At 35.1% G+C, this 13,464-nt stretch overlaps 1 protein-coding gene across 4 annotated transcripts in view; it reads left to right on the top strand.

The window, feature by feature from the left end:
• ablim3 (actin binding LIM protein family, member 3) overlaps positions 1 to 13,464 on the top strand; it is a 130,821-nt gene that overhangs the window by 17,609 nt on the left and 99,748 nt on the right. For 3 of the 4 annotated variants that reach the window (XM_056471935.1, XM_056471938.1, XM_056471937.1), the window contains exon 2: positions 5,183 to 5,323. In XM_056471935.1, coding sequence (XP_056327910.1) covers positions 5,183 to 5,323 — 141 coding nt within the window. The remainder of the gene's footprint in view (positions 1 to 5,182; positions 5,324 to 13,464) is intronic. The other variant, XM_056471936.1, reaches the window with a different exon arrangement.

Here is a 13,464-nt window from a genome sequence, read left to right as displayed (position 1 = left end):
TCGGCAGTAAAAGTGAAACCGACGCGCAAATTATTTAAATTGCTTTTTAGAGTTATGATTATGACAAGCATTTGATATGTTTATTCTTTCATAGTGAACACAAAAGTGTTGTACATAAAAATAAATGTTTAACAGTGTTAGTATAACTACTCTAGACTATAAGTTGAATATAATGCAAGAGGGAATCTGATAATGACGAATGTCTCATTTTACCAGTGAAAAAATAGTCTAATAATGTTGTCAATGACAAATGGCAAGCATTTCTCTAACATAATAATTCAACTGCAGAATTATGAATAGTTGTATTCTGATGTCATTACTTTACTATGAATAAAAAAACAGTTTTTAAAGTCTGTTCATTTTTAGTCCATCATTCAAAGTCTATAATAAATTGAGCATTTTAACCAACAGTAGACCTACAAATAGGCCTAATATTATTATTGTTGTTTTACCATATGTTGAAAGAGAAATAACAATAATAACTGGCTACTCATATTAACCTTTATTTTACATCTACAGAATCGTGAGAAGTTTGGAATCTTGGTTTTAAGCAAAACAAATCGTGCAGCCATACAATACATACCGTGTATTTTAACTAGAATTAGAGTTTCTATGCTTTTGTTTAATGATTGAAATCTCTGTATGACAGTACTGGGATCAATAAAAATATGTATTTTATGAAAAATATGGATGTAATCGCTTTGAATGTAAAACAAAAACACAAAAAATCTCAGCAGATTGCAAAGATTGTTGCGCCAGATTCCAAAAAAACAACAACAGCAGATTACTTCATACAATTATGAAGAACAAACTGTCATACCTAAAAAATAAGTAAAAATAAAGAGAGAGCATTGCAATTTTTTATTTGTTTATGACATTAAAGGGCACCTATGATGAAAATCATCTTTTGTAAGCTGTTTGAACAGAACTGTATGTAGGTATAGTGTGTCCACTGTCATATTGGAATGATAGAAACACAATAAGTCTCTTTTTTAAAATTTCCTGACGTTAAAATAGGACCCAAATCCCAGTGATTTTGAGGCTCACCGCAACGTGATGTAGTTTAATCTTTAACTGCTATAATTACCACAGCTGCATGGTGTCAGTAAACGGCACAGTGACAGAGATGAAAGTAGCAGATCTCACGTAACGTTCGTGAGAAATACTAATGATCCCAATGATTATTTGATGTAATTGTTGTGGAATTCAAGCCTTTCTGCAACGATGAATCACACACAATGTTTGTACAAAGTTCATGCACTCATACACACACACACACACAGCGGACATGCAAACACACAGTGTGCGCTTTAATTTTTTTTTTTACTTTGCACTGTTTTTGCACGGCAAATGTGACAGGATATACTTTAATATACACTGCTGTTTGTATATCTGTTATGTTAATGTACAAAATAAATCTGATGATTAAGACGGTAAAATCGCTGTAATTCAGTACAAACATGCACTGTTTTAAATTCGTAAAACTCATTCTTGATCACATTTGATGATGACTGATGATCACAATGAGCTGAACAGTTCTTTTAAACCCAGTTGCTTTGCGCACGTCCTATCTTGTTGATATGATTATACACGTTACTATGGTGACATATTATTACGTGTCTGTCAATCAATTTGGTGGGCGGGGAAACCACACTCCTACGACACGTCTCGATGGGCCTCAAAATGGCGGGCATTTGGATCCTATTTTAACATCAGGAAATTAAAAGAGATATATTGTGTTTATATCACTCCAAGATAACTGTGGACACACACAGTTCTGTTCAAACATCATAGGTGTCATTTAATAGCATTTTGAAGTTGCAATCTTCATAATATCCATTTTTTTCCATTACCTGATTATATTGTGATTCCTAATTGCATTTTAAATGATTTTAGTTACACTTTTGTTTGTCATTAATTTTACCAAATTAGCATAGTCATGTGTAACATTTAGTAATGATTTGAGTATTTTTATTTATAATATACTTAATATATATTTTTAATTTACTTAAATATATTTATATATTATTTATAATATACTATTTATTGGTTTTAATCCATCCCCTTATTCAGTTTGCGATGAGGGCATGTCTATAATCATGATTTATTGTTGAAAAATAAACAAATTTCCTACATGACTTTATCTGATCACTATCACTTCCCAGCCTGAAACACATTGTGCTCACTGATTGCATTTGTCTTTTCCAACGCGCACACAAAACCCTCATTAAAACCTAGTTCCCAGTGTGCTTTAGCAGGCCAGACACTTTTTTTATGACTTGTTTCTGGCTGTCGCCTGGCTCTATTTTGTCTGAGAACAGTGGGAATATGGAGCTGACGAATCTGATCTCAGTTCTGCCCTGATGCCAGCATTGTAGCTGAAACAATGGAGATCAGGGTAGTGCATGTGCCCTTGCTGTTTTCGACATTTTCCTCCAGTTAAATCCGTTTAGACTAAAGTGAGAACAACACTTGCTACAGTGATTGCACAGTAATTGATTTATGCACTGGCTGAGTGTTTGAATGGCTGTTATGCATCTTTAATAGGAGGGCAATCAGTGCAAACCTTCAACCTTCAGTGTAGAGAAAGAAAGAGAGAAAGAGCAAAAGAAATTATTTAGGTAACCCTCAGGCAGATTATAATGACAAACACAGAACATTGTATTACTGGAGTGCAGATACAGCATAGAAGGCATTTTTGGCTTCACAAATGCATCTCATTTGTCTTAACACACTGTACTTAACAAATACTTAAAAGTCTGTTTGATGCACTATTTAAAGGTCTTCAGAAGGGCTGATGTGTGAAGTGTAAGTGATGTAAGTTTAAATCAACACTGCGTTGGCTACTGTGTAATGTATTATTTTCTTATACGTGAGCCTTGACCACCAAACCAATTGTTTTGATATTGAAATTTATACATCCCCTGAAATCATGTGAATAAATAATCTTTCCATTAATGTCTACTAGGATGTTTGCTTTTTTATATTTAGATCTTTTATATATAACATAATAAACTTTATTTATATAATAAACTTTTTATATTTATATATTTGTATATTTAATATAATAAAATCTGAAATTTTAGAGTTTAAAAAAATCGAAATACTGAGAAATTAGCATTTTATTCTGTCTAAATGAAGTGCTTAGCAATGCACGATACAGGGCTCAACAATAAGGATAACCCGATGGCCTGGAGCCAGCGTGAGAGATTTCTGGAGTTTAATTTGTCTGTCTATTTGCCAATTGTGTGCAAATAAAAAAAAAATCGAGAAACAGTTCGTGCTTTTAAGCCTTTAAATGCTACCTTCTTTGTGATGTCGTAAACACCATATTTTCGGTTTCTCCTATCTGATTGGATGTTGTGAGCATGTTTTTTTCGTAACCTGGTAACAACCAGTACAGCAAAGGGACGGCAGCATGGCAGCAACATTAAATTATGAGGCTTAAAGAAAACATCTCTTTCTAACGAAGTGATGTTTTGCACAGTTTGCCGTCAGTTTGGAAAGTTAGCCACTATTTGTTTTGCAATGAAATACCTGCACATTTTCCATACTGCTATTCTTGTTTGCATAACACTTTGAATTTTGCTCATTATACATTTATTAACATTTTAAAATATTTAAATTCTAGATTTACACACATTTTTGACACATTATTTAATTTGTGGCTAAGAAATAGCTATTAACTTTTCTTTTTTTTTTTGCTAGGGCCAGTGAAAATATTGGCAGGGCAAGTAAAAATTTTAAGCACTAGCCGGATTGAGCTAGTAGAAAAAATCCTGGGCGTTGAACCCTGAACTACTTATCAAAAATTGGGTTTGATATATTTCAAGTAGAAAAATGACAAAATATAAATTCATGGAACATGATCTTTACTTAATATTCTCTAATGATTTCTAGAATAAAAGAAAAATTTATCATTTTGACCCATTCAGTGTTTTTTTTGTTGAGTACTATGGCTATTGCCATACCCAAAAAGTATGGCAAGTAAGTATTGCCAAATAAGACCAGAGTCCAGGTATATATTATGGGATACAGTATCTTATGGCCACAGCCAGTCACCCTGCAGCCCAAGACTGGTTACTCACTGAAGCTAAGCAGGGCTGAGCCTGGTCAGTACCTTGATGGGAGACCACATGGGAAAACTAGGCTGCTGTTGGAAGTTGTGTCAGTGAGGCCAGCAGGGGGCGCTCAACCTGTGGTGTGTGTGTGAGTCCTAATGCCCCAGTAAAGTGAAGGGGACACTATACTGTCAGTGAGCGCCATCTTTCGGGTGAGATGTTAAACCGAGGTCCTGACTCTCTAGTCATTAAAAATTCCATGGCACTTCTTGTTAAGAGTAGGGGTGTAACCCTGGTTTCCTGGCCAAATTCCCTCCATCTGCCCTTACCCATCATGGCCTCCCAATCATTTCCATCCATCGTATTGGCTGTATCACTGTCTCTCCACTGTGGTGTGTGGTAAGCGCACTGGCGCCGTTGTCCTGGGGCTGCCATGCTTTGGGTGTAAATCCATGCACGATAAATGCGCTATATAAATACAAATTACAAATTTTAAATATATATAAAGGAGGGGTCAAATAGGTATACTGCAGATTCCTTATTCTTTAATGATTGATAAAAGATTATTAATAAATATTGTATTTTATAGTATTTTTATTTATTATATTTTAATTATAATTTTACTATTTTTATGTGATTTAGTTATGTGCTTTTATTGTATTAGTGCTTTTAATATTTCTTTCAAGCTCTCATTTTAATTCCATTTAGGTCATTTTAGGGGGATGACCAGCAACAAAACATCTGCAAGCAGCAATTTTTTCCCACCATATTCTTTTTTTGCTTTGGATCACAAGCTTCTTGCTAAGTTTGATAAAGTTTAATCTTGATAAAGTTTTAAGTTTTTCCTGCAGTATTTGCATTTTATTGTTATTTCATCTTTATTTTAGTATTTTAGTATATTAGAACATGCAAGCAACATGGTAAATTGTGTTAGCAAATTGCTGAAACATGCAAGCATTATCTGTTTATTTTTGTTAACAATAACAGTGCTAATTCAGTTACAGTCATTAGAAATCCATGAAAAATGAAAAATATAATTTCAGCCGACAAAGTCCTGATATATAGTGTTTTCCTCTGTCTTCTAGCTTTCAGTACTTAATTCCTTTTTGTCTGTTTCCCAGTAGTACCCTATCAGCAAAGCTCGTGCAGCAGTGAACGGAGCTCCGGACCAATCCACTGCTTTCGCTGCCGGGAGCTGTGTAAAGGAGAGGTGGTACGAGTGCAGCACGTCCACTTCCACATCAAATGCTTCACCTGCCAAGGTAAGAGCCTGTAATTGATGCACTGGAAAAGCTGGTGACCTCTAAAAGCCATCTTTTAATTATGGTAAAAGCTTGCTTACTGGCCTGGATTTGTTTCAGATGTACAGTTTCCAATAGATTCTTTTCGGTAATGGCTTTTCATTAAGAACTAAAGCAGAGCTCTCTGCCTCTGACCTAATAGCAGTTTGGCATCAGCGGTTAGAAGCAGTGGATTTGTGATTTAATGATGCTGGCTGTGCTCCTGGGGCTGTCTGAAGGAGGAACCTGTTGCATAATGAGATCCTCTGGCATCACATTGTCAAGATGTTAGCTTACAGCATTCAACAGTCAGCATATGTTAGCATACAACAGTCCTCAATTATCAGTGACCTTAGAGACGTCAAGAAATGACATAAAATTAGTGTGCAAATAAATGCGAAAATCATGTGACCAGGTATCCTCACCTTTAGATTGTGTTAGATTAAAAATATGGACATAAAACTCTTGAGAGATGGACTTAATTATGATTTAATGAGTTTTTATTGGGCGTTTAAGGCAAGTGTGTAATGCTTGTTAGGATTTTCATCATTCTGCTCTAAAAGTGGTCACAGAGATTTTGAGGGATGGTAGTTTCCACCCCATCTACAATGTCATCAAGGCTTGTCTTGACCAAATTATTGGTCAACTTGGTGTTGCTATAGTGACCGAAAAGCACAAATTCTTAATTCAAAATAATTACGAATGTTTGGAACGTTTGTCATAATTTGTGGGTATTCCTTTGCAAACTAGCCCTGATTTTGTAGGATTGAAGCTAAAGCAGAAAGAGTTTCGGGAGTTGTCAAAAGTTCTTTGAAAAAAGTCCCAATTCTGAATCGCATTCATGACAGGACACAAAATCCTTTGAAGTATGGAGGTCCAAATGATCTAAAATGGCCAGCCATCTTCACCAAACTCAGAATACATACTGTAAGAGGTTCGATCTGTGTTCACACTAAAACATCTGCTGTGTTTGTATTTGTAACTACACAATTAAATTACTTTAAGTTTGGCATCAGGGACGTGTTACTGATGAGGACACCTTTGCAAACTTACAAACTTGGAGGGCATAAAACTCAAGAGCATAAAACTACAACCCAGGGAGAGTGGCTTGCCCCTGGGGCAACCTGCTGGGGTCAGAGACCCTGCAGCTGAAGGGCAAGGGGCCCTCAAGAGCCCAAACTGCAACCCAGGGAGAGTGGCTGGGCCCTGTAGCTAAAACAGTATTCAGGGTGTCCGCATGGTCCTAAAAAGTGTGAAAATGTCTTAAATTTCAAAAACTAAATTTTAGGCCTTAAAAAGTATTAAATTCACCGAAACATTGTCTTGTAGGTTTTAAATCATTTTAAACAGGTCTTAAATTTCCCTTGTTTATGTAAAGCTACCCAATCGACCCAACACTCATCCAATCACCAACAGCACATCTCAAAAACTGTTAGCAAAACTATATTTATAACTAATATTATAACAATCTGTTGTCCATACATTTAATTTTTGAAGAGTTTTTTTTAAGTTATGTTGAAAAATATTTATGTATACAACTAGGGTCTGCTTGTTTTGACACATTATTTAAAATAAGAGAAAGCAAATAGCTAATTAGAATTAGCTTTTTGATGAGGCAAGTAATTTTTTTTTTTTTTTCTGGGCCATTAAAAATTCTTAGCATTTAGCCCTTAATACGTCTGAAATTTCATTCGTTATGGTCTTAAAAACCTCTTAAATTTGACTTTATGAAACCTTCAGAAACCCTGGTATTGTACTAATATCTGGACTCCCTAGTTCAGTAATGATCAAAATAAGTTTTAAACGGATTAACAAGACTCAGCAATGAGTGTCTCAAAGTGAGCCATATATATGTGTGTGTAATCAGTACATGAGAAGCATCAGCTGTGTGAGTGTAATCAATGGAGACTTCGAGCAGGTGTGTGTGTATTTTGCATGACAGGACGTGTAGTTCATATTGAGACAGGATTGTAGTCCTCGTAAATGTTAATGTTTTCCAGCTATGAAGGTTAGATCACTGGTGATCATGACAGTTTCAGACACAAAATAGACATGTAATTTTTTAAATAATTAAGTAATATTTTAATATTAATCAGACCAGTTAGCAGTTAATATTCGGTTAACGAACGGTGGTTGTCGTTGGCAAAATTAACCAAAATGAGCATCCCTAAACACAGCAAAAAATCTTACACGTGGCTAAAGCTCTTAAAATACTTGAAACCCAACAACGGCTGCTTTCAGCTATATTCTACATTATTTTTTTTATAATATAATAATTTACTTCCAGTTATTTTAGCATATTTAGTTATTTTGTTTAATAACACACATCTAATGAATCAGAAAACTGCTTACTCTGGGGTTGTGAAATCAGGTGAGTAAGCTTGTATTTGTGCCACTTTTTCTTGCTTACACTCAGACTGGTGTTGCCACGTGGTCCCTTCGTTGCATTTAAAGGGTTGCTGTGGTAACCATGCAGAGGGGCACCCGGGCCCTGGTTGGTGGTTATTCTCAGCTACACTATCGAATCGTCAGCCAATAGCAGCCACCTATAGCAAACCCCAGGGCACAGTTGGGAGGAATGAGGGGGGATCATGGATGAGAGACTGAAAAAGAATGGCAGCCTCCCTCCCTCCATCGTGACATCACAAGTTGCCTTGGAGCACATGAAGTTACTCAACAATAAGTCCTTTTCCTCTTTACTTGGTCTTCAGTTTACATGCATTTCACCTTTTGCTCACTATGTATTGTGTGTGTGTTTGAGTGCTGTGCGTGTGCTTCAACAGCTTGTATCCCCAGCATGGAACAATGGCGTTTTATTGTTTGGTGGTGGTTTGTTTACTGTCTAGTGATTGACGGCTCAGCTTCCGTGCAGGCTGCGTTTTTGATTGGAAGGGAGAGCAGAGTGTGCTGATGAGCTGTGGGACTTTGAGGCCCAGTTCATTGAGATGAGGGGGCAACATTTGTGGGGTTTCACAGGAATCCCCGCTCACTCAGCATGTTCGGTTACAGGTCAGTGGGGCCAGGCACAGTTGCTGCTGTTCGTAAACACGTGGCAGTCTTCTTTCAGCTCTTTTGTTAAAGCCAAAACACAGATATGTCGATTTTGTAGGCCCATATTTTTGTTCTTTTACTGAGTTAGTGTTTTATTCCACTCAGGATCACTGGAGAGATGGGACTTTGAAAACTTTCATCAGTGTGGTTCTTGCATGTTTCATTCATTCTTTTAAAAACCAAGCAAGCACCCAGCTAACAATTTTAGGTTCAAATTGTATTTCCATTAAATTGTGTTTAAATGTGGTTTGAAAAATGGCTAGTTTTTTAGATGATGTTTTAAAGGTGCAGTAGGTGATTGTCTTCAGATACATTTTTTGTTGTGCTGGTTGGAAGTCTCTTAACACTCCATCATTAAAGTAAATGATCTAAATGTATTTATATGTATTTTTATATTCTGGGTAAGGCATCAAACTAAAAATGTTTGTCTAAATAAAATTTGTCGGACCATCAATTCCCATAATCCTGATAAGTAGCTTAAACTGTCTGTCAACAAATGTAGATTTGTACAACTGCGCACTAGGGTTGCACGGTTTACAGGTACTATGGTAGTATCGCGATACTATGGCTCCAAAATACTGCCGGTGCCACTGTAGTTTGTAAACAGTAGTATCATCATTAACAGTCTATCTACAATAGTTAATGTTGCATGTGGAAAAAGTCACTAAAATGCACATTTTGTGCAACAATAGACCATCTTATTTGAAAAGTCTGTGGAGCCCTTTAAGGTTGCACGTTTTCTGATGTTTGTTGACATGTCAAACGCACACCTGAATCGGTTCATTTCTGTTTTTGTCAGTATGATTTAGTAGCTACAACAACCGCAACAATCACTTAAAAAGAACGATTAAGTGAAATTTTGAATTACTTTGGATTGTTACCTGATAAAACCCAAAAATAGCAACATTGAAACAATTTTTGACCAATTCAAATAGCCTAATTTTGTTGGAAAAAAGCTCTTTTGTAGCACATTTTGTTTGGTTTAATTTGTATCTTTATTTTAACATTTTTTTTGTTGGTCAGTTATCTACAAAATAAACAAAAAGAATAAATAATTCTTAGGTGAAGTGATGGGCAAATAATACTTTTTTCAATAATAAGGGAATTATTAATTAAATTCAGGATCAACTATAACATGTAAAATATAGTATTTCTGACTATTTTCTTTTGTAATGTGAGTTATAAATTGCAGTATTGCAATACTAATTGGCATCATGATACTTTAGCTGGTATAGAATTGTAAGATGAATTAATGGTATCACGACAACCTTACTGCGCAGCCGTTCACGCAGACAGATCCATCATTTGCACATGCACATACGTTCACGTGCACAGGATAGAGAGACAGCAGTAAAATCAAATGTAAAATCAAATCCAAACATTCTGTCCATATTAAATGAATGTTCTAAGAATGTTTCCTTAATGTTTTCAGTAAGTTATAAAAACGTTGTAGTAGAAGGTTCTTGGAATATTTTAAAAGACAATTATTATCATTATTATTTTTGGTTATAATAACGTTATACAAATCATTTTCATGTTTCAGACTCATGTTATATTCATGTAGCTAGAAAACACAATTAAAACACAATTGGCATTATATTAGTGTTTTCAGAACGTTTTAGTATGAACATTACTAGAATGTATTTTTAATAATATTGCCTGATAATGTTTACACAATATTTGAGGAACATTACTTTTTTTCATACATTTTAACAACATTCTATAACTGAATACAGGTTATAATTAAGTGGCAAAATGTACTTTACATTTTTTACGAATTGATTGACAGTGTCAGCTTGCACATAGTTAAAACAACTATTATGAAATTTTTTTGACAATAAATTGTGAACACTTGTAGATATAGCATATTGTATGAGGAACACCTGAAAACAAGACTTTTTTATACCTCAGTATTCATAATTTGTGTGAAAAGGAATTGCTGGTAAAAAGTTGCTGGTAACTACTCCACTGCCACTCATTCCAGTGGTAAACCTCATTGTATCATGCATGTATTAGGCTTGAGCGGTAATACGGTAAAATGGTATACTGCGGGATCTAAAAGTAGCAACGTGTCAGTTTCAATACCGTTATACCTTCATAAAAAACAATGCACTTATATAGGCAAGTATTAAATATTATTTATTTAATGCCTAAAAATGCGTATGTGTGATTGTCATCATGGGACAATGTGGAGGAGAGAGAGAGAGAGGTGAGGTAAGATGGCGAGATGCGCACCAAGTGACCTGGTCTCGAAAAAGAACACAACCTCTGCAGTTTGGCAGTATTTTGGGTTTCGACCGAACGAGAAGGGAGACGTGGTAAATACGAACTAGAGGTCTGCATTCCCGCTGCTGTACTGCAGGACCTGACCAGATTTCTTGCGGTGCTGGAATAAATTTCCGAATAAAGGGAGCGGTAGGTAACTCTGGTGTAATTTGAACGGGAGTGGGCGGTCTAACACTATCGCTCCCGAGCGAGCGAGCGAGCACGCGCGCATCCACGTGGATGCTGTTTCTGTGTGTGTGTGTGTGTGTGTGTGTGTGTGTGTGTTTGTGAATGAGAGGGAGATTGGTAACGCTGTTTGAGCCTTACATCATAATTTTTTTTATTATTCACGGTAATTCTGAATACCGAGGTAAACAGGTATCCAAAATTTGGATACCGCCCAAGCCTAGCATGTATGTAAAGTTAGTTTTTGGAGTCTTGAAAAAAAAATGTATATACGGCAGAGCCATATTTTTGCAAAAAGCTTATGTTTATTGATTTGAGTTAAGTTGAAATTTCACAAAACATGTAATATTTATGCTTTGGCCAATGGAATCAATGGCAGACTTGGTATTCAGTCTCTAAAATCAATGACTTGTAATAGAACTATTAGGTTTGAGCTAGTCATTGGTTGGCTTTATTTAACAATGTTCAACTGTAAACAGGAGGAGATGAAGAGATGTCTTTGAAATGATAGTCTAGTTAATTGAAACGGCACACGCTCAAGTACACAGGATGAAACATGTGGGCCAAGGTCATGTAGATACAGCTGAATCTGAGACTGTGGTGACGTTTCATGGAGAGTTTACACAAGCTTTGGCCAAGAGAAGCAGCCTATGATAAACACACAGGTATGAGAGAACCAGCACACATCCAAGCACAAATTTCCAAGCACACATGTATGGCCCGTTTGTGTAAAGGAGAGTCAACCAGGCTTATTACCAGTGCTCATTTCTACAGCTTTCAACAATTAAACATACATAGATCAGTGTGAAAACCTAGTAAGCTGGCTCTATTGATAGTTATGATATTGGACACTTGAGAAGGTAATTTGCTGGTGTATTTGCTTACAGCGATCTGATTGGCTTACGCTTCCGTTGGTGCTTGAAAAGTTGAGAAAGTCCCAACATCTGCAGCGAACAACGCCACGGACCCACAATTCAGTTCGGCAATGCTTGACTTCACTCATTCAAAGTGAATGGAAAGTGTTGACACCGACTCCCTGTGCCAATGGACTGTGTCTGTGGGCTATATTGCATGTTGTTGTTGAACCCAAATAAGGACTAAATATATGCGGTGTGTACATTTGTGTACCATTGGTACCCTTTTGGCAGTGCAAACGCAAGACTGATAAAGGTGACCCGTACTGACCTGTACCGTACTGTACCACTCAGTGGAAATGGGCCATGACATCCAAGCAATCTCTATATTCCTCAACAGGTTCTTTATAGTGGAAATTTAAAATCTTCTTTACACTCACAAACAAATAATTTATTTTAAGAACTGTCCCCACAAAAGCTCTAAAAATAGCTTAAACAGTTCTTTGTCATCACTGTAAAAATTTTAGGGTTTATTTTTTATTTTTAAGAGTGTACGTGGACATTTATTCATGCAAGAGCAATTTTTTATTTGTTTCTGCTCTGCATTTGTGAGCATCTAGTTAGATGTGCAGGCACAGAAAGCTCATTATATCTGTATCTGGTTGTGCATTTATTTCCACTATTCAGAGTGAAAACTAACAGCACTCAGCAGGGTATTAAGACACACACTCGTCCTGACCTCCTGACTCCTTTCTGGCTCTTTTTCTCTCTGTCATACAGGAATGCTAACAGATAATGAACACAGCTAAGCATCTATTGACATTGTAGAGACATTATGTAGGCCAAAAATGTATCTGGACTGCACAAAACTGTCGAGGAGAATCAGCAGGAGTACACATTTTAAGCAGATAATTGCAAGCATTTTTTATTTAATTTAATTTAATTTAATTTAATTTAATTTAATTTAATTTTATTTTATTTTATTTTATTTTATTTTATTTTATTTTATTTTATTTTATTTTATTTTATTTTTTTATTTTATTTTTTTATTTTATTTTATTTTATTTTTTAATTTAATTTTATTTAATTTTATTTAATTTAATTTTATTTTATTTTATTTTATTTTATTTTATTTTATTTTATTTTATATTTGTTTGATTATTCTATATATTTTTTTTATATTTATAATTAAATTAAATTATAAATATAATTAAATTATATTTATTTGCTTGCAATTTATTGAACTTGAAAAACATTTTTCAACACACTTGTGTTGTGTGTTATTGTGTCATTTCATTAAAAAATAAAGGACTATAATATTCTCTGTACATTTTTAGAAATCTGGACTGACAGTTGCTTTTAGTTTCACAAATTTCAATGAATGATTTCAGTCAGTGCTCGTAAATTTTAATGAATGATTTCAGTCAGTGCTCATTTGCTATTTAAATCCAGTTAAAGTAGTTAATTAATTAAGAAGGCAGTATGGCAATTGCAAAGATGAGCACTTCAGGAAAGAATATGTTTAAATAATCTTATCTGCTCTTAAGCATATGATTGGATTTTCTGGTCTTTTTTTAAGCTTTTTTAAGTGCGGGCTATTTGAATACTTGGCAGTTTGTTGAAACAAAATATCATGGAGCAATAAATATCCAGACAATCTCACCTAACACTTAAGCGTCTGTAATTAGTGTCTCACAGGTATGAGCTCCATCTATACACTTGAAGACTTAAAAATGGGCAGTTTAGATACAATTATCGATGATTTTA

The sequence above is a fragment of the Danio aesculapii genome, chromosome 14 (assembly GCF_903798145.1).
Source record: "Danio aesculapii chromosome 14, fDanAes4.1, whole genome shotgun sequence".
NCBI classification, from domain to species: domain Eukaryota; kingdom Metazoa; phylum Chordata; class Actinopteri; order Cypriniformes; family Danionidae; genus Danio; species Danio aesculapii.
This window is presented reverse-complemented; position numbering and strand designations above follow the sequence as displayed.